At 49.1% G+C, this 25,298-nt stretch overlaps 1 protein-coding gene across 1 annotated transcript in view; it reads left to right on the top strand.

The window, feature by feature from the left end:
* TMEM132C (transmembrane protein 132C) overlaps nt 1–25,298 on the top strand; it is a 267,580-nt gene that overhangs the window by 69,595 nt on the left and 172,687 nt on the right. Inside the window, 1 exon segment of the mRNA XM_048514591.1 lies at nt 20,430–21,318. Within this exon segment, the coding sequence (XP_048370548.1) occupies nt 20,430–21,318 (889 nt within the window).

Raw genomic sequence — 25,298 nt, 5'->3', positions numbered from 1 at the left:
GAGTCTGCCTTTCTTGCAGATCTTGAGGCATGTAGAAAGGTAGAGTTTCAGGGGGAAGAATTCAGCCTGTTCTGCTGTTTGACATGTTATATTTCTACGTGCATGGAGAATTTTCATGGAGCAGAGTTGAAATGCTCAGGCTCCCAGTTGAAGCAACCCAGGAAAAAAACTTGAGCCTGCAGATAGAAATTGCGAATCAATGCATGCGTTATGCCAAGTCAGGTGAAGGAGCAAAGTGCTGGAGTTCCGGGATGCAAGCAGAGAGACACGGAACTGCTCCTGTGATAGGATTAAAAACCCCAAATGGAGTGAAACGTTTTTGCTTTCCCTTTTCTTGCCTCTTCCTGTGGGATGGGAAAGACAGAGATGACCAGCGGAGGGATCTTGCCCCAAAAAGATCGCTGGTGGGGAGTGAGTCTGCTTCGCTTTGGGATGCCAGGGGTTAAAACCCACCCTGCAGGAAATTGTCCCCAAAAGATGTGACAACCGGGGAAGACATTTCTCTCCCTGCCTGCTATAAATCCGCCAGGTTTTGGAATTTAGTGTTGGCTGTAAATGACCGGGCTGTCCCTTCCCCCCCTTTTCCCTCTCTTTAAAACCATCGACTTTCTCTCTTCTTCCATAATGGCCCAGGCTGGGCTTTGAGACCCTGCCACGGCCGATTGTTTGGGGGAAGCCCCCTTGCTGGGAGGGCTGTGATTTATACCGGCTCCCCTTGTCCCGGGCTTGAAAGGAGGCCCCTGTTTTTTCATTCCGATCAAATGGGAAGCTTAAAAGCCACCCACCGCCATAAAGTTGGTTGGAACGGCCCTGGGCTAGGGCACACTGCATTCTTTGTGGCTGAGATAGGGCCTGGCACCTGTTTGAAACCCTTTCTCATCCTTGGCTGCAGAGGAGGAAGAAGGGAAACGTTGCGGGGAGGGGAGAGACAGGGCTATTGTTCTGCCCGTGTCCATCTGTTGCCTTTTTGCCCTACACTTTCCCCCGAGGATCTTTGGGCAGCACATGCGGATCTACCTTCCCTCCTTCATTTTATCCTCCTAACTGCCCTGCGAGGTAGGTTTGGCTGAGAGAAAGCATGGCTGCCCAGGGTGGCTCAAAGAAGAAGAGTTTGGATTTATATCCCCCCCTTCTCTCTTGTAAGGGGCTTACAATCTCCTTCCCCTCCCACCCCTTACAACAAACACCCTTTGAGGTGGGTGGGACTAAAAGATCTCCGAAGAACTGTGACTAGCCCAAGGTCACCCAGCTGGCATGTGTTGGAGCGAGGCAGGGTGCACGGACAGCATCACTGAAGTGAACAGGCAGGGAGGCGCCCCCCTTCCAGTGCCACCCAGGGCACATGCCCTACCTTCCCTACCTTAGAGACGCCACTGCTCTCAAGGCCTGCCAGTAGGGTGTGATCTCGGTCTTTTCGTTTCTATTCAGAAACAAAAGATTTTGGGATCCTTCTCTAGATTAGCTGCCTCTCTTTAGGAAGGCAGGTCTTAGCAGGAAAGGAGAAGAGAGCGGTTGGTGCCTGTCGCTTGTCACAGCTGCCGCGTTTTTTTGAGACGGGGGGAATGAACGTGTGCATTATTAAACTGACAGCTTATGGCTCTCAAGCGCCCGGGCTGAGGAGAATTCCACGTCAGGCATGAGCCTGTGCTTGAGTGCTAAGCTGCCGTGCTGCACATTTCGTTATTATTTTTGCACCCTGATAATTTTTTTTTTAAAAAAAGGGTTATTTTCTTGTCTTCCGGGTTAAGAACATAAGAACATAAGAACTAGCCTGCTGGATCAGACCAGAGTCCATCTAGTCCAGCATTCTGCTACTCGCAGTGGCCCACCAGGTGCCTTTGGGAGCTCACATGTAGGATGTGAACGCAATGGCCTTCTGCGGCTGCTGCTGCTGCTCCTGAGCACCTGGTCTGCTAAGGCATTTGCAATCTGAGATCAAGGAGGATCAAGACTGGTAGCCATAGATCGACTTCTCCTCCATAAATCTGTCCAAGCCCCTTTTAAAGCTATCCAGGTTAGTGGCCGTCGCCACCTCCTGTGGCAGCATATTCCAAACACCAATCACATGTTGTGTGAAGAAGTGTTTCCTTTGATTAGTCCTAATTCTTCCCCCCAGCATTTTCAATGAATGCCCCCTGGTTCTAGTATTGTGAGAAAGAGAGAAAAAAATTCTCTCTGTCAACATTTTCTACCCCATGCATAATTTTATAGACTTCAATCATATCCCCCCTCAGCCGTCTCCTCTCCAAACTAAAGAGTCCCAAACGCTGCAGCCTCTCCTCATAAGGAAGGTGCCCCAATCTTTTTTATTCAGTGTTTATTGAGGGTTCTTTTTATTCAGTGTTTCATTTGTAAAGTACAGTCCGCCCGCGCTCTTCCTCCCCCCGGCCACCCAGCTGCCTGTAATCCGGTCTTGTGGCAGCGATGACCCTCCCCTCCACAGATGGAAATGAATTGCAAAAAGATCTAGTGATTACTCTGCTTGGCAATCTAGCCAGTAAAGCTGATTTCCAAATGTGCAGGAAATCCCCGCTTCTCTTGTCTCCCGGAGGCATTAGCAGCCGGTCTGCTGGACGTTATGTTACTAATAATTCCTATCTTTGCCTTGTTTAACCGTGGCGGCATATCGGGGCTGAGAAAAACGGTTGCGTGTTATTTTTAGGATATTAAGGGAGGAAGGCGTTTATATCAATGTAATGCCAGGCGGCAGAGCCGTTGGCGGAGGGAAATGGCTGCGGAACAGAGCCGGCTCTGTAGTGAGGTGTCCTGAGACAATTGTCACAGGATTTGGGGGGTGGGACTTCCCTGTATACTGCCTGTCTCTTTCCTAATTGATGCCCCCACCTGCGGCTGGGGCGGGGATGAGGAAATGGATGTGGTGATTGGGTGCTGTCCTTGCATCTTCCTGTGCTGTGCCAATGCCCTGGCATTACTTCTAGTCGGAACCGGAAATGATGTCATCTCATCAGCAAGGCACCCTAGGATTCTCCAAATACTCTATTGTTTGACTCCTACAGCAGCTGGATAATTTGGATTTCCAAAACCTGGGGAACGATTTGGATGAGGAAAGTTTCTACTCTTAACCCCTGTGGTACATTGGCTACATATAATAAAGCCAAAGGAAATGCAGGTGAAAATTAAGGACAGTTCATTGCAGTACATCCATATTAAGACGTCGAGGTCCTCATCAGATTTATTAGAATTGGCCCTAGAGAAGAGCCGGAGTGGCAGAGTTGATCTGGGCTCGGCTTTCAGTATTGTGGTCCTCTATCCATCTCCTGTGCTCTGTTATCTTCCTCTGTGTTTTGTTGGGCAACATCTGCACCGAGCAGTATCTAGGTCAGCCAGATACACATCTGGCCAGATGTTAGGTAACGTATTGCTTCCCCTCTTGGGAGCAGGAAAGGTTGCAGAGCTGCGGGGAGCTTTTTGGGTGGAAGCCAAATTAGAAAGCAATCTAGAAACCTCCAGCAAGAGAACGCTTGTCAGGCCGCAACACCATACATGCTTGAGAGAAATGAGCACTGCTGGTATCGCTGTGGATTGCGCTGATGGTGGAAATTGATTCCTTTGGGGTGGATCCTTTTGGAATACAGCCTTTTTGTTAACAACCACCACCACCACCACCACCTTTATTTGGCATTTAAAAATAGGTTCTAGAGCGTTGCCAGACATTTTTGACATACAAATCAAGAGTACATTCAAAGTGCAGACAGGAAAACTGTATATAGCAATATACATTACTTAGAAAGTTCTGTCACTTGTAAAATAAATTTTGCTACTTTTTCCAAGAGCATGACATCTGTGTTGTTTAACAGAAGCTCCACAACAGAACAGTCAGAGTCACTTTCAGATTTGTCTAGGGCCAGCCTGGGAGAGAAATTCCTTTTTGTTAAAAGGCACAGTTGACTACTTGGACTTTTGGGAGGATAATGAGCCATTGGTTAGCATGATCTTCCTGGTCAGGAGCAATTCTGTGTTTGTGTTAAGCGCCATCAAGTGGCTCCTGTCTCCTGGTGACCCCATGAATCCATGTCCTCCAAAATATCCCAGCATTAACAGCCTCACTCAGTTCTTGCAGAATGAGGGCCGTGGATTCCTTCATAGAGTCCTTCCCTATTATGTTGGGTTCTCCTCCTCCTCCTCCTCCTCCTCCTCCTCCTCCTCTTCTTACAGGAGAGAAAGGGGGGATATAAATCCAAACTGCTCCTGCTCTTCTTCTTCTTCTTCTTCTTCTTCTTCTTCTTCTTCTTCTTCTTCTTCTTCTTCTTCTTCTTCTTCTTCTTCTTCTTCTTCTTCTTCTTCTTCTTCTTCTTCTTCTTCGCTTTAGCCTGATCCTGCACTTAGAGGACCTGCGCAGTCCCTTCCAAATCTACAATTCTATGACACATTTCCTTCCTTCCTTCCTTCCTTCCTTCCTTCCTTCCTTCCTTCCTTCCTTCCTTCCTTCCTTCCTTCCTTCCTTCCTTCCTTCCTTCCTTCCTTCCTTCCTTTCTTTCTTTCTTTCTTTCTTTCTTTCTTTCTTTCTTTCTTTCTTTCTTTCTTTCTTTCTTTCTTTCTTTCTTTCTTTCTTTCTTTCTTTCTTTCTTTCGCCTGATGGAAATAATTTGGGAAACACTGAATATCAGATTCACTCCCAACAAATTGCATTGCTATCTGATAATGTAGTACCAAACATTACAGCTGAGAATGGGGGCTGCGGAGATATGAGGCTTCTCTTTTTGAAGAATGCAATCACGCCACCCCTGTAATAATAGGTTTCCTTCTGGCATCATGAGCAAGAAGGCTCACGCTGGAAAATCACCAAAATGGAGGCATTGGGGACATTATTCTTTCTGCGCAGCATCCTGCTTAGTCTTTCCCTTGTAGTGGGACTCAAATCCCTCGCTATTTGAATGTTCAATCACACAGAAATGGTGCAAATAAAATGGCGAGGGGGAACGGAATGAGCTCACAAAATGGCATCGAGGAGAAGTCCAAGGACTGCACAGAGCCGTGGGAAACGTCTTAAAGCGATCGCACAGCCAACTGAACATGTTTTCAAAACGTTTCAGCCAAAGTGCCATTTTAAAAGGACGTTCCTTTAAAACCTTTTAAGGCTGCAAATAACACTTGGGAGGAGGTGAAAACAATGCAAAACTCCCTGGAGGAAATATTTTATTTCCTGCCTCAAAATGTTTTAAAAGGTTTGTGCAGAAAGGGCCAAAGGCTGCCAGCGAGATGGAGCTCACCCCCTCCCTAGGCAGCCAGTTCTACTTCCTGTTAAAAAAAAAATCCTAATACCCAGCCGGTACTTTTCTGCCTGTGATTTATGCCCATTATTGTGAGTCCTGTCTTCTGCTGCCAAGGGGAACAGCTCCCTGCTCGCCTCTGAATGACAGCCTTAAAGAGAGCAGAGAGACACAGCCCCACCTGTGCCTCCGATCAGTATGATGAGAAGAAGAGTTGGATTTATACCCCCCCCCCTTTCTCTCCTGTAAGGAGACTCAAAGGGGCTTACAAACTCCTTTCCCTTCCCTCCTCACAACAAACACCCTGTGGGGTAGGTGAAGCTGAGAGACCTCCAAAGAACTGTGACTAGCCCAAGGTCACCCAGCTGGCATGTATTGGTGTGCACAACCTAATCTAGTTCACCAGATAAGCCTCCACAGCTCAAGAGGCAGAGCTGGGAATCAAACCCGGTTCTCCAGATTAGAGTGTGTCTGCTCTTAACCACTACACGACACTGGGAAGAAGTCATATGAATGATCGAAGTGCCCTGGGTGGGGCAGGGAAGGGTGGCATGGTAAGTGCTTGGTCACCTGCATTTTCCTACCCAAACAGTAATGTGGAGTCCCTGCCAGGATCCTTAGCACCCTGAGGACTAGAATCTTGATTTGCAAAGAAATAGAGCAAAACAAACCATTCATTCTTGGGAAACCAGGTACTTGCAGGAACCTTATGGATGGTTTTAAAGAGCTGGAGATACTGAATGTTTGACCATCACCCCCCCCCCCCCGAAATTCATGATGTAAATATAAATAGCACACACTTATTGTTTAAATTCTTTTGGGTTGTGTATTTTCGAAGGCCTTCACGGTTGGAATCAACTGGGTGTTGTGGGTTTTCCAGGCTGATACCAGTAGTTTTTAATCCTAACTTTTTGCACATATCTATGGCGTCGGGGGGGGGGGGCAGCAAAGTGTCCATACACCCCTTTCTATTCTGTGGGTGGGTGCTTGAGATTTTAGATTGTTTTGGGGTGTTCAGGGTGGAGTTTTATTGTGATTTTACCATTGTTGCGTTAGATTTGTATGGTTTTTATTGCAACGCGCCCTGAGACCATGGTAAAGGTAAAGGGCGGGAAACAAATGCCGATGGATGGATGGATGGATGGATGGATGGATGGATGGATGGATGGATGGATGGATGGATGGATGGATGGATGGATGGATGGATGGATGGATGGATGGATGGATGGATGGATGGATGGATGGATGGATGGATGGATGGATGGATGGATGGATGGATGGATGGATGGATGACAGACAGACAGACAGACAGACAGACAGACAGACAGACAGACAGACAGACAGACAGACAGACAGACAGACAGACAGACAGACAGACAGACAGACAGACAGACAGACAGACAGACAGACAGACAGACAGATAGATGGCGGGCATCTTCCGAGGCATGGTGCAATGAGACAAAGGTTTTCTCTGTGACACCGTGTGGAGTGATTGTGTGATGGGGGCTCAGTCTGGCTGTTCTCAGTACAAAGTAGCACAATGCCACATTCCCCGATATGAGTTACCTGACCCATTTCCAATTTTCCCTGCATGTGTGCTTGAAATTGGAACTTTCTCCTTTTTTGTTTCAACTCTTTGAACTGTTCTCTGCGCACACACACACACACACACACACACACACACACACACACCCCTCCCCATTCCACACATATGGCAAAACCTTGCCTCGCTCCCTCCTGTTCCCCATAATTACACAATCCTGAGCCAGCGCTCAGCCCGTCCTGGAAACACGTTGGTTTAATCTCCGCGTTGATGAACAGGGTTTCTTTTCTTTTGCAAAGTGTTTCAAGATGCTTGCATGGGAGATGTCAGAGATGACTGGAAAATTGACTTTACAAGAAAGGATTTGAATAGCTTTTTCAAAAAGGCGAGGTCAGTTGGGCAGGCTTCAAAAGCGATCGCTGATAAGCTTCAATAATTCACTCCGCCGGTATCTGGTGCGGCCCAGTGCCTGGGGCTTAGAGGCCAGAAGAATTTTCCGTGTCGTATAAGGAGTGCCTGGGAATTTCTCCTGCGCAGCAAACCCTGTTGAAAGGGATGGGAGCTGGGTCAAAGAGAGCAATTACATGCCCTTTAACTGCATGTGAGCTGGAGGTTTTATTTCCCAGTGGCCACTGCATGGGATCCAAAATTAGTGGAAAGCACCCCGTAGCCCAGTGGTGGTGAACCTTTGGCACTCCAGATGTTATGGACTACAATTCCCATCAGCCCCGCCAATTGGCCATGCTGGCAGGGGCTGATGGGAATTGTAGTCCATAACATCTGGAGTGCCAAAGGTTCGCCACCAGGGCCGTAGCCCATCTGAATGCATATGAGGCCGCCATATACTCAGTCAGGTCTACAGTCCATTAAATTGAGCATTGCCTGCCACAGGTGTATCGCCCATGGGGACATGTAGTGTCACATGTCCCTGGGTACATGCCATCTAGTCACGTGAGGGGGTGCCAGACACAGGTTGGGTCCTTGCGCCTGGCCTCTCCTGCAGTGCAGCGCCCGGTGGCTCCCTCCATGCCAGGGCTACACTCACCGGCTTCGTGCCCACTGGCTGCCACACTGCAGGAGAGGCTGGGTGCAAGGAGGTAGGGGCATAATTTGGGGGGACCCAGGGGGCACCATTTTAGTTCTTGTCCCTTTGTTTAGGTACACCTGCTGCATGACTGAGATTTGCTGTGACCATCACATTGCTTTGTTAGGAAAGCTAGTGTGGCCTAGCAGTTAGAGCAGTTAGAGCAAAGACACCCCCCCCAAAAAAATGTTCAAGTTGTATCTCGAAGATTAGAACAGTACAAATCCTCGACTGATTTCAACACTTCTTGCTGTGACCAGCGCAGCACCAATTCCCATTAATATATTTCATTGCTTATATAACGCTTGTTCCATCTTTAACAAATTTATCCACGAATCCTCATCGGACGACTTTGGGGCAGTCGCTCTGTTTCAGCCCAATCGCCCTTGCGGGTTTGTCGTGTGGATAAAGTGTGGGATGGGAGAATGGTGTCCACAGCCCTGAGCTTCTCGGAGGAGAGACGGGGGAAATGTGGTTGACCAAATCCCCTTCCAGAGAGATCAGGATGAAACATCTCACTGCCCAAAACTGGCTCATTTGTGGCCTTCTTTCAGCTTCTGGATTTGTCCACTTCTCACTGTGTGTTCCTTTGATAAAATTGATCAACAAAAAAGGGACAGGGATTTATTTGAGTCGTCTGCCTTCCTCTCATCACCTGGGGATTTGATCCGGAAACAGGAGGGGATTGTGAACAGGAAGAGAGCGTCCTTCCAACACTCGGACAGCTCCTCCTGCTGGCGGTCTGACCAGGCAGAGCACACCATGGATAGGGAAATGTATCACAGAGGGGCTTGCTGAAATTACGAGTATTGGAGGGGGGGGGGGGGCTGGATAGCAAAATGACCACATCACAATATGAGCGTTCATCTCATGAGCTTTTCTTGATCTCTCAAATGCAAGGATAACAAGAACCATGACCAAGATTCACCCACCCAGCCCCTGGTTAAAGTACACAGTCCTTAAGTAGAGCTGGAGTCCATGGGCCTTTCCCCACTTTCCCCTCTTTCCCCTCTACCACCGTCGCTGCGCGCTACTCACTGCATGCGTCATTTCTGGCGCGTGCCCAGGCGCCATTTTCTCCAGCGCCAGGAATGATGCGTGCTGAGGGGGCACGACAGCGGCAGCGTTGGGGCGGCTGCGTTGTCGCTGCCCCTGTAGTGGGGAGTGCCGCGGGACCCCGCACTACTTGGCCCGAGTAGCGCGCAGCAGAAGGTAAGTGGGGAAAGGCCCCATGTTAGAGACCAACACGATTTGGGGGCTACCAGCTTTTGAGAGTCGGAGCTGCCTTCATCAGATACAAATGAAACTGAGACCCCTCTACCCTTATTTCCCAGTCAGAAGGTGGGAGGGGTGTCACAGAGAAGGGGGTCAGGTTGCAAAGGGGCGATGCAAAACGTAATCAGCTTGATCGGAGCCCGGAGGAAATGCTATGGGGCTGAAAATTAGCATTTGTAGTAAGATAAAAATCATTTGACCTGATTCAGCCCTCAGGGCTGACTCTACCTTTTGGTGTACGAGCTGATCTCCCTTTTTAATTTGGGGAAACCAGAGGCTTCATCAATCAGATGTCTGGAGCCAGGTCAATTCAGAAACTCCATAACCCAGGTCAGCAGGGGGTTTCTTCAGCACCCCCCCCCCCCGCCCCTGGTCCTCCGATCAACTTTGTGCCTAGAGATGCCTCGGTGGCTTCAAACCATAGAGTCCTGGGCCTGCCCCAAAGCAGCTCTCCCCTTTTACCTGCATGACTGCAGCTGCACTAAAGGGGAACATCCATTCTTGCTTTTCGCCGTCTCTGCTTTCAATTCAGCCTGAGCGTCTGAGCTATGAAATGAGATCACCGTTGGCAGGGAGAAAAAGAAGAAGAAAAGGGGGGGGTGGGATTCTATAAAGCATGACGAGTTTAAAAACACAAACTAAATGACCACCTTCTGCTCCGCAAACAAGAAAGGGGGAATTACCCTGTTTTCCTGTCTCTCTCTCCCCCTCTTAACTTTGCCCGGTCTCAAATTTAATTGACTGGAATAAAAAAGGTCACTGCAAACCTTAGATGGTCCTCTTGTGCCTGGAAAGTGTGAAGATTTGGTCCGTAACTGATACTGTTTGGATTTCCACATCTGATCGTCTAAGCCGGAGCTCCCCGACGCAGGGCCCGTGGGCACCACGGTGCCCGTTAGCACCTTCCCTAATGCTGGCCAAGTGTTTTAGAAAGCGGGTGGGGTCCAATGGGCTTTTCCCCAGATCGGCCATTGGAGGTTCGGCTGGCTCTGTGAATTTCGAAACTGTCGCTGTGGCAACATCTGTCACTACAACAGGTGAATCTTCACTGTATGAACAAAGCGAAGCCATAGCCGCCATTTTGTGGCTAGCTCCTCCTCCCGTGGCCACCATTTTGTGGCAGCCATTTTATGTCTGCGCCCACTACCCGTGTCAAATTCCTAAGCTGCCTGCAGGTTCGAAAAGGTTGGGGACGCCTAGTCTGTGCCCATGAGCTATCAATACTACGGTTTATTTTGAGGCACACAGTTGTGGCTGTTAACCATCAAAGTTTTTGTGTAAGTTATTTTTAAAAGCAAGGTTCCCATTCTGAAGACGGGGAAAAGCGAATGTGTCAGTGCTTGGCTGGAGTTGTCTGCTCTGATGGTTTAGGCCTTTGATATGGCTGACTACCGCAACATTTTATCTGAAGATGCCAAATATTGAATCTGGGACCTTCATAAATCCAAGTAGGGGCTGGGCCAATGAACCACGCCCTCACCTTTATCATGTCATGTGTTCTAGAAAATAACCCATGATCAAAGTGTCCCTCTCTTTTGCGGAGGGGGCTACAAACAGAGGTGGGATCCAGCAGGTTCTCACAGGTTCCCGAGAGTAGGTTACTAATTATTTGTGTGTGCCGAGAGGGGGTTACTAATTGGTGATTTTGCCACGTGATTTTTGCCTTAGTTATGCCCTCCCTCTCAGCAGTAGCGCTCAGAACTTGAAGCAGTCCAGCAGGAGGTGCACCGGCGTGCGTGGCAGCCTGCGCCTGCGTGCATTCGTTTCCCGCCCAAGGACCGGCGCAGCGGCTGCGTCCTTGCCACAGTTCCGCCCAGGAATGCCACGCCCCCGGATGCCCGCCCACACCCCCGTCATGCTCCACCCAGCCCCATTGGCGCTACGCCACAGTTTGAATCCCACCACCATGGGAACCTGTTACTAAAATTTTTGGATCCCACCACTGGCTACAAATGTACTAAAGATCATAAAAGTCAGCTCCAAAGAAAACCTGATGTTCCTGCAAGGAAAAAGGATTCACTTTGCATCTTGTCATCTGGGTTAATGGTTCACTCATTTCTCTCCGTTTGTCTCACTTGTTCTGTAGTTTGCTGCCACTTGGACAGCTTGTGTGCTGGCGTGGTGTGGTGGTGAACAGCGGTAGGCTGTCATCTGGTGAACTGGATTTGTTTCCCCTCTCCTGCACATGAAGCCTGCCGGGTGACCTTGGGATAGTCACAGTTCTCTCAGAACTCTTTTCACCCCACCTGCCTCACAAGATATCTGCTGTGGGGAGGGGAAGGGAAGGAGTTTGTAAGTCACTTTGAATCTCCTTACAATTGAGAAAAGTGCGGTATAAATTCAAACTCCTCCCCCTCTTCAAACTCCTCCTCCTCCTTCCGAGTGGTACATTTTTTGATACAGGATTTGAGATGAGAATATAATATGAGGCCTTTGTGTATAGGTGCGCTTCATGCATCTTCGCCTAATCTCAGTGTTTTGGGTTGTGTTGGACGTGGTTGATACTTTATGGCTTTTTGTTTGGGGTTGACCTTCAGAGGTGTGTCACAGGAAGATATGTTTCTGCGTGACACAGTGTGAAGAGGGATTGGGTGGTGGGGTCTGTGTTTTACCCATCTCACAGCAGGGACGCAAGCCTTCGACAATCCATTAAATAAATATATAAATCCTCTGTCTGGAAAGCTGGCAGGCGTGGGTTTCCCGATGCTCCAGCCCAGCCCTCCTAACCCATTCCTACCATGCAGAAAACTAGCTTGACTCTTTCTGTCCCTGACTCGCTACCTTTCTATGCTCGGGGATATAACGTCCTCCTCCGTGAGAACTCTGGCAAAGCGTTCCCTCCTTTCTTGTGGCATGGGAAGGAAAGCTCTGTAGAAACTGCTCAAGACCCCCCACTCAATAACCTGGTTCTAATTAGTCCCCCTTTTTATGAGCTCAGCTCCAAAGTCAGACTTCAATGGGGGAGGCCCTCTTCTTCTGAAGTTTTCCTGTTCAGCCGGCCGCTTTGGAAGCCAAATCCGACTCTTCTGGATGTTAATAAGGAGCGGGTAATGCAAACCAGCCCAGAGATGTTGACTTAGTCTGGGCTTTTGCCAGGCGAGAGGTGAAAGTTCAGGCATCGGCTCAGGTTGCCAGGCCTGGTTGTGGGGCGGGGGGGGGACGGGGAACGGGGAAGGGGTGGCAAGGGGGTTTCCTGTTAACCATTTGTCATTAAGGGTTGCATCGTCGGGTGGCGAAATTCTTTGGGGTTTCAGGGACCAAACCGAATCCCAATCAAAAGGCAAATGAAGACAGCAGCAGATTTACTAGGAGGGGAAAGGGGGAGGGGTGACAGAAATACTTGGCAGCTTCCCCCCCCCCTCCCCCCGGCCAAGAGCCTTTGAAGTGCATCCCAAATTCTGGGCTTTGTGGTTAAAGGTGAGCTGGCGCCTGACTTTGATGCTGTGCCACAAACGGTGATTTCGTGGGGGGGGGGGGGTGTTTGGCAAGGGCACAAATGCCACCCCTGGGCCTTCACCCCTGGCTGCGGAGGCTTGACTGCCAAATGACTGCCATCCAGTAACACAGGGCGTGATAAGGAAATTGCGTTCGTCCTCTGGAAACTCTTTGCGTGTGTGTGTGTGTGTACATGTGCTGTTAAGTCACAGATTACTTTTAGTGACCCCCGTAGGGTTTTCAAGGCAAAAGATGGTCACAGAGAGTTCTGAGAGAACTGTGGCTGGCCCTTGGACACCCAGCAGGCTTCATGTAGGGAATCAAATCTGGTTATTGAGTCTGCCGCTCTTAACAGGAGACGTCTGAGGGGGGATATGATTGAAGTCTATAAAATTATGCATGGGGTAGAAAATGTAGACAGAGAGACATTTTTCTCTCTTTCTCACAATACTAGAACCAGGGGGCATTCATTGAAAATGCTGGGGGGAAGAATTAGGACTAATAAAAGGAAACACTTCTTCACGCAACATGTGATTGGTGTTTGGAATATGCTGCCACAGGAGGTGGTGATGGCAACTAACCTGGATAGCTTTAAAAAGGGCTTGGACAGATTTATGGAGGAGAAGTCTATCTATGGCTACCAATCTTGATCCTCCTTGATCTCAGATTGCAAAGGCCTTAGCAGACCAGGTGCTCGGGAGCAGCAGCAGCAGAAGGCCATTGCTTTCACATCCTGCACGTGAGCTCCCAAAGGCACCTGGTGGGCCACTGCGAGTAGCAGAGTGCTGGACTAGATGGACTCTGGTCTGATCCAGCAGGCTAGTTCTTATGTTCTTATGTTCTTAACTATTGCACCACACCGACCAGCTATTTTACTTACCAAACAAAATGTAGGACTCTCCCAGGTATGTTCTTATTAGCAAGATAAATTGTCACTCTAATGTCACCAGCTGATTGAGGGAAGCCACTGTGGAGATCCGGCTTAGTTGTAGCGACTGACCTCAGCTTGGAATCTTTGGACTCTGAGTTCACACCTTACCACGGGAGGGTTTGAGGAAGATCGGCAGGTCAATGGTGTACCTCTGCTTTTATGTGCAAGCGTCCAGATTTAGTGCCCAGCGCTAAATCAGAAGATTTGCAGAGCTGCCTGTTAGAAGAGCTAGTGCCAAAGGCAAAGGCAGAAGCTTACTAGAGAGGAATGGTTCCCCCATTTGAAGAAGAAGAAGAAGAGTTTGGATTTATATCCCCCTTTCTCTCCTGCAGGAGACTCAAAGGGGCTGACAATCTCCTTGCCCTTCCCCCCTCACAACAAACACCCTGTGAGGTGGGTGGGGCTGAGAGAGCTCAGAAGAGCTGTGACTAGCCCAAGGTCACCCAGCTGGCATGTGTGGGAGTGTACAGGCTAATCTGAATTCCCCAGATAAGCCTCCACAGCTCAAGTGGCAGAGCTGGGAATCAAACCCGGTTCCTCCAGATTAGATACATGAGCTCTTAACCTCCTACGCCACTGCTGCTCCTTTTTTGCTTCTTTATTTGCTTCTTTTTATCGTTGTAATGTGTGCCCCTTGCCGCTTCTCTTTATTTCCAGTTTAGCAGGGAACATTTCCCAAATAATTTTCAGAATTAGAACCATTCCCACTTGGTCCCTTCAGTTCATTTCCGACTTTTCCCCTCTTCTTGGCTACTAGTATGCAACGTGCCTTTAAAAAAAAAAACCCACACAAACATCACACAGCAAAAAAGCAATCTGAGGGTGCACTAGGTTCTTTTTGCGTGGTGTTTGACTAAAGGGCCAGTGCACACTGCAAATCAGTGAGAAGGGGGAGAAAGCAGACAGCCTGAAGACTGACCATTCCTGGCTGTCATTGACCTTCTTAGCAGAAGAAAAGTTGTTCCCTCTGATTCCTCTGACTCTGCCTTGGGACAGCCAAAATGCCAGCAATCTAGACGGAAGACGAAGCTTGCAGTGACAATTAACCATCTAGTCATCAAGGCAGTGAGATTGAATGAAAGGCAGAGGCGGGATCCAGCAGGTTCTCACAGATTCCCGAGAGTAGGTTACTAATTATTGTGTGTGCCGAGAGGGGGTTGCTAATTGGTGATTTTGCCACGTGATTTTTGCCTTAGTTACGCCCCTCCTCTCAACAGTAGCGCGCAGAATTTGAAGCAGTCTAGCAGGAGGTGCACCGGCGTGCGTGGCAGCCTGCGCCTGCGTGCATTCATTTCCCGCCCAAGGACCGGCACAGCGGCTGTGTCCTTGCCACAGCCCCGCCCAGGAATTCCCCGCCCCCGGAATGCCCGGCCACGCCCCCGTTGTGCCCCGCCCAGCCCCATTGGCGCTACGCCACAGTTTGAATCCCACCACCATGGGAACCTGTTACTAAAATTTTTGGATCCCACCACTGATGAAAGGGGCCAGGAATAATCAGAAAGGAATTATGAGAACTCAGATTGGGGCAGGACTCTCCCCTAGAATATTGCTGTGTCAGAGAAGAAATGAGAACATTCTCAAATGAACTTTATTTTTAGGGTGTTGTTGAGTTTTCCAAGTTGTATGACCGTCTTCCAGTAGCATTTTCTCCTGACGTTTTGCCTGCACCTGTGGCTGGCATCTTCAAAGGATCTGACGGTAGTAAAGCAGGTGGAGTATATATACCATTGGCAATACTACCATCCGATCATCTGCTACTGGAACACGGCCATACAGCCCAGAAAACCCACAACACCCTAGTGATTCTGGCTGTGAAAGCCTTTGACAATACATTGAACTTTATTTTATCAATATGCGTCAAGCTGCCTTGAAAGTCATTATGGATGAAAAGGTGGAGGAGGGGTCCAATTAATTATTGGCTGCAGTACCTCCTTCTGGCCAGCTAACTTGGTGGTGCCCAAGAGCAGAAAACAGCACGGCACAGTTTTCCCATACTGGCACCAAGCAAGGTCCTGTTCAAAATTCTCTAGAGACTTCACCAAAAGGGGAGAATATTTTGCTGATATTACCCGGAATGGCAACAATAGAGCCGAAATGATTATTTCTATTGAACATGAATGCTACGTTCAAAGCTGCGTTCGGAGCTGCTAATTTATCTGATTAATCTATTAATGACTTTGGCCCTAATGAAAGAGGAGGAGGAGATTCATTGTCATTAGGGGGAAGACGGAGCCGGAATTTGGCAGTCTTTTCTAGCGTCTTCCTTTTAATTAGCCAGCCTAATACATAGACACAAGGCTTTAATAGACCTGGCTGACAGGAGAAACATCAGAACAATGCAGGCCTAATTAGGAAACATCTGCATTGTATTTTTTTCTCCTGCCAAAAAGGCCTGACCTATTTTATGCTTTGTTAACTTGGGAAGAATGTATAGAGGGAGACGCAAGCGATGGTGGAGCCAACTTAACCAAGATGGAGCACAAAACCAGCCGGGATCCTTAATTGCAGGTCAGAAGATATTGTCTTGATCCGAACTGTGTAGGGCAGTGGTGCTAGGGCAGTGGTGGCGAACCTTTGGCACTCCAGATGTTATGGACTACAATTCCCATCAGCCCCCAGTGGTGCTAGGGCAGTGGTGGCGAACCTTTGGCACTCCAGGTGTTATGGACTACAATTCCCATCAGCCCCTGCCAGCATGCCCAATTGGCCATCCTGGCAGAGGCTGATGGGAATTGTAGTCCATAACACCTGGAGTGCCAAAGGTTTGCCACCATGGTGCTAGGGGTTGGGGGGAATTTTTCCTGGTGGAGGTTCCCTCAGCTTCAGCGAAGTGTCCTCAGCACCAAGATGCATGGCTCTGTTGCCCACTCAGCCACCTTTTGAGCTAGTGTGGCATAGTGATTAAGAGCAGGTGGATTCTAATCTGGAGAACCGGGTTTGATTCCCCACTCCTCCACCTAAATAACAGAGGCTTAACTGGTGAACCAGATTTGTTTTCACATTCCTGCATTCCTGCTGAGTGACCTTGGGCTAGCCACAGTTCTCTCCGAACCCTCTCAGCTCTATCTACCTCATAAGGTTTCTGTTGTGGGGTGAGGAAGGGAAAGGAGTTTGAAGCCGCCTTGAGCCTCCTTACAGGAGAGAAAGGTGGGGTATAAATCCAAACTTTTCTTCTTCTGTTACTTGATTGGCCCATAAGTTCTGTGTTAGGAGCAGCAGTGGCGTAGGAGGTTAAGAGCTCGTGTATCTAATCTGGAGGAACCGGGTTTGATTCCCAGCTCTGCTGCCTGAGCTGTGGAGATTTATCTAGGGAATTCATATTAGCCTGTGCACTCCCACACACGCCAGCTGGGTGACCTTGGGCTAGTCACAGCTTCTCGGAGCTCTCTCAGCCCCACTCACCTCACAGGGTGTTTGTTGTGAGGGGGGAAGGGCAAGGAGATTGTAAGCCCCTTTGAGTCTCCTGCAGGAGAGAAAGGGGGGATATAAATCCAAACTCTTCTTCTTCTTCCTCTTCCTCTTCCTCTTCCTCTTCTTCTTCTTCCTCTTAATTGATTTTGTTGTGCAAGTCTCTTCCCCACTTCCAACTGACTGGTTGAGCTCTCTGAGCATGGTGTAGTGGTTAAGAGCAGCACACTCAAATCTGGAGATTTGTTTCCCCACATGTAGCAAGGAAGGTGGATGTTGTTGGGCCAGTAGAAGAGCATTGTGTGTGCAAACAGTTAGTGTTCCTCTGTTTCGGGTGAGGATTTAAATTCCCGCATTTTTGAACTTTCCCGTTTTTCTACAAACCTGCAAGGTCCCTCAAGTTTGCAGGAAAAAAATGTTCCTCCTTTTTACATCACCCCGATCTGTGGATTTAAGAATCCAAATCCAAATCCAAAACCTTTATTAGGCATAAAACACTTTTTTCCCAGCATCCCTGGAATCATACCTCTCTTTTGGCCAATTGAGTGTCAGGTCTACCTGTAGTAGGACAGTGGTAACGAACCTTTGGCACTCCAGATGTTATGGACTACCATTCCCATCAGCCCCTGCCAGCATTGCCAATTGGCCATGCTGGCAGGGGCTAATGGGAATGGTAGTCCATAACATCTGGAGTGCCAAAGGTTCGCCACCACGGGACTAGGTGGTAAAACCCGGAGTTGATAGAATGGGTTGAACCACTTCAGATGGCAGATATGAGAGATTAGAGATGGCTGCCCGGCCAACACCTTTGTCTTGGAAGTTCTTTGAGTATACCACGTCCCTTCTTCTGCATTCTTGAGGAGACCACTTCTCTGCTCTTTCCTCTTCTGCCTTTCTGCCCTTATGGTATCATAAGATACACAAGAGGCCCAATAAGACCAGCGATCAGTCTAGCCCCCAAGATCTTCCCAGTTCTTGGAAACCGCTAAAATTTAGAAAGGGGAATAAGTTACCACTGTTAAATCTGTCGATTTGTTGAGGGTGTTTTTGGTTTTGCAATGTCTTTAGATGACTTGGTTGGAGTTACTTTGGGTTAGGAGCCTGGAGGTTTATTTTGGCCCAGATTACTCAGCTGTGCCCCTGGATATCTGGTCGTTCATCTGTGTCAAAGCCCCCAAATGTCATTTCTGTAAGATTCCCCTCTCCCCAGGGTGAAAGCAGACACTTCATTACTGAGGTTGCAATTTTCATTCTACAGCAGTGGAATAGCAATAAGTCCTGAACAAGATATGCAGTGGAGACCTGGGGATTTTAATAAAGGGTCTTCGAGACGCTCAGACTTCATGACTCTGACCGGGACTTGTTCGATATATCATCTGTGACCTCGGTGTAATCAGGGTTAAGTAAGGATCATGCCGTGCCCCAGCTTTTAAATGAGGGGGGGGGGAGTCTGATGGGCTGTCAGGAATATCTATTGTGATGTTAATGAAGAAGACCTACCCATAAGGATAAGCAGGGAAATCTGCAGGACCTGGGGGTAGGAGGGCCCGGGTTCGAGTCTGGCCTGGACACAGACTCCCCAAGTATGGAGCTCCCATTGCGTTTGATCTCAGCTGGGGCTGTGTGTGCCTCACGAAACTGCTAAAAGCCGGGAGATAAATTAATAAAGATCTGGAACAGGGTGTTTGGGTTCCTGAGAATCTTCACTTCCATTGTGTTTAACAGTCGGTTCCTGTCACTTTCATTTGTGAAGCTACGCTTTGATGCCTCACTTCAGGGCCTGGCGAACTCTCAGACCCCAGAGTAGATTACGATATCCAGTAGTTGGAGAGTGAGAATGACTGCTCTCAAGTAATTCCTGCCCTCTCCCCATGAGTAGCAAATTTGGTCCCCAACGTGGTGGTCTCCAATGTGGATCAGTGGTCCCCAACGTGGTGTCCCTCCCTTCCCCCCTCCCTCTTCCCTTTTTATTCTTTATCGCAAGTAGATCTTGATATTGTTTGTCTCGCCGGTAAACGGAATAGCACCATTAGTTTCATAGGATTTTAAAATGTTATTTATCAAATAGTACAGGTATCTGAACTGTTTGTGTTGCTTTTGTGTTGGCGTGGGCTGCTCAGAGCCCGCCCATCCCCTTCGCCACGTAAGTTTCAAAAGCTCACACCCCCGAAGCCTTGTTGATCCCTAAGGCGTGATTGAACTCGAATCTAGCCCTTCTGTTCCCGACCAATGTGGCTGTCTTCTCTGGAACCCACGGGTGCCCTCCTTAAAATGATAAACTGTTGAAATGCAGCCATTGAACTCAAGGTTTTGCATTCAAGCAAAGCTTGGGCTTCAACAGGTGTGTTCCACATGCAGTGGAGTAAATGTGAGCAGTAGAGAGATGTCATCTTCCAGATGGGACCTGGGGATCTCCTGGAATTACAACTCACCTCCAGACTCCAGAGATCAGTTCCACCTGATGCTTTGGAGGGTGGCTGTTGTACCCCACTGAGAACCCTGTCCTCCCCAGGCTCCACCCCCAAATCTCCAGGAATTTTCCAACCTGGAGCTGGCAATTTTCCTACTCTCCGATGGTGGCCAAGGGCCACCTGGCAACCTTAGCCATGAACCACCAATCTGATCCAGCAGGACCTACGGCCATGGTGGCGAACCTATGGCACTCCAGATGTTCATGAACTACAATTCCCATCAGCCAATTGGCCATGCTGGCAGGGGCTGTTGGGAATTGTAGTTCATGAACATCTGGAGTGCCATTGTAGTTCATGAACATCTGGAGTGCCAATTGGCCATGCTGGCAGGGGCTCTTGGGAATTGTAGTTCATGAACATCTGGAGTGCCATTGTAGTTCATGAACATCTGGAGTGCCAATTGGCCATGCTGGCAGGGGCTGTTGTGAATTGTAGTTCATGAACATCTGGAGTGCCATTGTAGTTCATGAACATCTGGAGTGCCAATTAACCATGCTGGCAGGGGCTGTTGGGAATTGTAGTTCATGAACATCTGGAGTGCCATTGTAGTTCATGAACATCTGGAGTGCCAATTGGCCATGCTGGCAGGGGCTGTTGGGAATTGTAGTTCATGAACATCTGGAGTGCCATTGTAGTTCATGAACATCTGGTGTGCCAATTGGCCATGCTGGCAGGGGCTGTTGGAATTGTAGTTCATGAACATCTGGAGTGCCATTGTAGTTCATGAACATCTGGTGTGCCAATTGGCCATGCTGGCAGGGGCTGTTGGGAATTGTAGTTCATGAACATCTGGAGTGCCATTGTAGTTCATGAACATCTGGTGTGCCAATTGGCCATGCTGGCAGGGGCTGTTGGGAATTGTAGTTCATGAACATCTGGAGTGCCATTGTAGTTCATGAACATCTGGAGTGCCAATTAGCCATGCTGGCAGGGCTGTTGGGAACTGTAGTTCATTAACATCTGGAGTGCCAAAGGTTCGCCACCACTGACCTACGGTATGTGTTCTTACCAAGTTTTCAATTCCTTGACAGTATTTCTTCTTCTCCTGCAGTGGCAGTGGGCCGTGGAGCTCTGGACAACATCCAGAAGTTTTCCTCGCTAGCAACATACCTACCTGTAAGATATCAGATCTTGAACGCCGATACTTCCTTTTTCCTCAAAGAAGCCAACCAGGACTTCATGAGAAACTCCAGTTTGCAGTCTCGGATGGAGACCTTCTTTACGTATAAAGCCAAGAAGACTCCTGTAATCAACGCTAGCTATGGGCCGTTCTCCGTAGAACATGCTGTGCCCCAGGATCTGCTGTTAACCTCCAACCTGTTTGGAGCCACCAACAAGTTTACGTTCAACTGGAAACTGAAAGCCTACATCATGAACGAGAAAGTCTACCTGAGCCGGCCAAAGGTGCAGGTCCTTTTCTACATCATCGGAAGGGACTGGGATGATTATAGTTCGACTGAACAGCTGCCGTGCATGAGAGTGTTTGCTTTCCGGGAAACTCGGGAAGTCCGGGGCAGCTGCAGGCTAAAGGGGGACCTGGGATTGTGCGTTGCTGACCTGGAACTTCAGCCCACCTGGTTTAACCCACCGACGGTTGTCTCCGGCCGCAAGAAGTCACCGGATCCCGCTGACCCGAGTTCTATCGAGCTTTATTACACCATCCAGCCTGGAGATGAAAACGGGGAGTGTACAACTGGGGACATCAGGAAAGGCAACGCCATTCGGCCCGGGAAGGAAGGCGCAGGTGAAACCATGTCTCGTTTGCAGAGGATTGGTTCCGTCAGCCTCTACCGGACCACGGAGAGCTCTCAGCTGACGGAGCTGTGGCTGGACGGCAACGTGGTCATCTGGCTGCCGTCGAAACCCATCAAGCAAGGAGAGGTTGTGAGTGCCCATGTGACGGTCACAAACAATGGCACAGTGGACCAGTTCATTCTGAGGTAAAATTCGTTTCTGAGGTAAACGTTGACCTGGGCTACTTTTTAAGATGCTTGTTGGGCAGTTGACCTGGGCCCCTTCCCCACACAAAATAATGCGTTTTCAAACCACTTTCACAACTGTTTGCAAGTGAATTTTGCTATTCTGCACAGCTTCAAAGAGCACTGAAAGCCGTTTGAAAGGGCATTATTTTGCATGTGCGGAATGAGCCTTTGTTGTTTGCTGTTCCTCCTTATATCTGCTTGGGTGGCAACCATGTTTTCAAGCAACAGCAGTACAGATACTAATGGGGACTCAAAGCAGCTTGCAGTATCATCCCTTTCTCCTCTTTTTACTCTACTCTATGAGGTTGCTTAGGCTAAGGCTCATTTCGCACATGCAGAATAATGCACTTTCAAACTGCTTTCAGTGCTCTTTGAAGCTGTGCGGAATGGCAAAATCCACTTGCAAACAGTTGTGAAAGTGGTTTGAAAATGCATTATTTTGTGTGTGCAGAAGTGGCCCTGGGCTACTTTTAAGATGCTTGTTGGGCAGTTGACCTGGATCGCTTTTAAGATGAGTGTTTTCAGTCGAGTACACGGACCTGCCCGAGATAAAAGGCCTTGAGTGGAACACTTTGGCCAAGTTCCTTTCTCCATTTTAAGGTTTTCTAGTAGAGGGATATTCCTGTGATAATCAGAGGGCAAACAGTGGTTTTGGCAAAGCTTGAGGATTCTAAAATAGCATAGCAAAGGATTCTGCCTGTGAGTGTATTTCTGTCTCAAGTGTATAAGGACTCGACGAACAGGGCTGATAATAATTATGGGGAAATACAGTTTATAGAGCAGGGTGAGGATCTTGAGGGTAGTGTGGTACAGTGGTTAGAGTGTTGGTTTTGATCTGGGGAGTGGCATAGCTAGGAGGCACAAGGGGGCTAGAGCCTTGGGCACCAATCCCTATGGTCATGTGAGAGACACTTCGCAGGACTACCCCCAACTGCCCCTAATTGCCCTCCAAATGGCTCTAGTCGGGTGGAGCTAGGGGACAGAGCCCACAGTGCAAAGCTAGAGCCAGTCAGCTCAGCTTGCTAAATAGCAGGCTTGAAACCTGCTGCTTAAAGTTTGGCCTAGGCAAGCTGAGGACAGCACTAAATGGGCCCACGCCCCTCCTGAACTCCACATGCAGTTCGGGGACGGGGCCAGCCCCACTGATCGGCATTCAACTACACCCCTGCCCCAAACTCCATGTGGAGTTAGGGGGTAGTGCGAGCCCGTCTGGCCCCCACTCCTGAGCTCCGTGGGGAGTTTAGGGGCATGGTGCAGTTGGGGAGGGGGTGGTGCTGTTTTACTCTACAACCCTGGGTCTGGAAGTTCTGGGGTCGAATCGCTATTCAGCCAGGAAGTTCACTGAACTGGCAGAACGGCTGTGAAATCGGCCTCCCCCTTTTCATGCTTTCCTAGTCCAACGTATCTCACAGGGGAAACGTGTACGTTCCGTGGTGGGATCCAAAAATTTTAGTAACAGGTTCCCATGGTGGTGGGATTCAAACTGTGGCGTAGTGCCAATGGGGCTGGGCGGGGCACGACAGGGCGTGGCCGGGAATTCCAGGAGGGGGAATCCTGGGCGGGGCTGTGGCAAGGATGCATCCGCTGCGCCGGTCCTTGGGTGGGAAACGAATGCACGCAGGCGCAGGCTGCCACACACCTCCTGCTAGACTGCTTCAAGTTCTGCGCGCTACTGCTGAGAGGAGGGGCGTAACTCAGGCAAAAATCACGTGGCAAAATCACCCATTAGTAACCCCCTCTCGGCACACACAAATAATTAGTAACCTACTCTCGGGAACCGGTGAGAACCTGCTGGATCCCACCTCGGTGTACGTTGTCCTGGATGCCTTGGAGGAAAGGTGAAATGAAATGTAGTTTCCTCACTCCTCCAGATCTAGCCTGCTGGGTCACCTTGGGCGAATCACAGTTCTTTCAAAACTCTCTCAGCCCCACATGCTTCAGGAGGCCTTTTCAACCCTGGTTCCAACTTGCTAGACTGCTCTGTCAAATGAGACCCGACACCCAAGCCTTGCAAGATATAGCTCAGGTCTGCAGGATATAGTTAAGCCCCACCCTCTTTGGCTGAGGCCAGCACGGGGCTGGTGGGGGGCGGGGGAGCCAACCCTTCCTCTTCTCACTTCAGAGACCAACAAGATGTCTGAGGTGTAATGTTTTGAGAGTCAAAACTCCTTTCATCAGATTCGAGTAGGAATTGAGATCCCCGAGTCCTTGTGTCCTAATCTGAAGTTGGCAGGGGGTTTTGCAAAGAAGGAAGTCAAGATGCTAAGGTGGGAATGATCAGGGCTTTCCATTCCTGCTTGTATCTGATGAAGCGGGCTTTGATTATCAAAAGGTGGTGCCCCATAAATCTTTGTTTGTCTTTGAGGAACTAGTGGGTGCTAATCTGGCTTTTCTACTGCAGACCAATACAACCACCTTCCAAAAATGAACGAGAAAGTTACTGTGTCTTCTGCGAGAGCTGAGGGGGATATGGTAGAATCATTGTTGGTTGTGGTTTCAACATGGTCAAAGCCAGGAGGGACTGTGCCTGAATCCATCCCATGCTTCAGTTCATGGCAGTCTAGGTCCACTGGCTTGAATCAGTTCAGCCAGCGTGGTGTAGAGGTTAAGAGTAGGTAGATGCTAATCTGGACAACCGGGTTGGATTCTCCACTCCTCCGCCTGAGGGGCAGAGGGTTATCTGATGAACGAGATGTGCTTCCACACTCCTACATTCCTGCTGGGTGACCTTGGGCTAGTCACAGTTCTCTCTGAACTCTCTCAGCCCCACCTACCTCACAAGGTGTCTGTTGAGGGGAGAGGAAGGGAAAGGAGTTTGTAAGCCACCTCGAGTCTCCTTACAGGAGAGAAAGGTAGGGTATAAATCCAGGAGCAGCAGTGGCGTAGGAGGTTAAGAGCTTGTGTATCTAATCTGGAGGGACCGGGTTTGATTCCCAGCTCTGCCGCCTGAGCTGTGGAGGCTTATTTGGGGAATTCAGATTAGCCTGTGCACTCCCACACACGCCAGCTGGGTGACCTTGGGCTAGTCACAGCTTCTCGGAGCTCTCTCAACCCCACCTACCTCACAGGGTGTTTGTTGTGAGGGGGGAAGGGCAAGGAGATTGTCAACCCCTTTGAGTCTCCTGCAGGAGAGAAAGGGGGATATAAATCCAAACTCCTCCTCCTCCTCCTCCTCCTCCTCCTCCTCTTCTTCCTCTTCTTCCTCTTCTTCTTCTTCTTCACCACTCTGGAAAGTCTGATTACGCCTTGTTTGTTGCCTGCTTTGACTCTGGACCGCCTGTACACTCCCACACACGCCAGCTGGGTGACCTTGGGCTAGTCACAGCTTCTCGGAGCTCTCTCAGTCCCACCTACCTCACAGGGTGTTTGTTGTGAGGGGGGAAGGGCAAGGAGATTGTAAGCCCCTTTGAGTCTCCTACAGGAGAGAAAGGGGGGATATAAATCCAAACTCTTCTTCTCTTCTTCTTCTAGGCAGTTACATTCTGTAGTGATCTGCCTGCGTATAAAGTGCCTTCAAGTCACAACCAACCTATGGAGAATCCCTGTCTCTACATAGCAAGATTTTCTTGGTGGTCCCCCATTGAAGTACTAACCAAGGCCAATCCTGCTTAGCTTTTTAGATCAAATGGGGTCAAACTAGCCTGGGTCATACAGGTCAGGCTTGTAGAGAGTTAGTCATATTCTCCCCTTCCCTCCCCGCCCCCAGCGACAGACTAACATGAATACTCCCCTGAAATGCCTCCTTAACCCCCTGCTTCTCCTTTTTATTGAAAACCTGCCTCTGCCAAAGGCAAAGATGAAATAACATTCCCCAGGATGGGCGTAGCTGCCAGAAAGAAAGAAGGAAAGTTGCAGGAGACGCATCTGGCGTCTTGCATCGGCCCGCATGGGGAGGGACATTCCTTTGAAAGTTTGCCCATCTCTGCTTTGTCTCTCCC

Source organism: Sphaerodactylus townsendi, linkage group LG13 (genome assembly GCF_021028975.2).
Source record: "Sphaerodactylus townsendi isolate TG3544 linkage group LG13, MPM_Stown_v2.3, whole genome shotgun sequence".
Taxonomy (NCBI): domain Eukaryota; kingdom Metazoa; phylum Chordata; class Lepidosauria; order Squamata; family Sphaerodactylidae; genus Sphaerodactylus; species Sphaerodactylus townsendi.
This window is presented reverse-complemented; position numbering and strand designations above follow the sequence as displayed.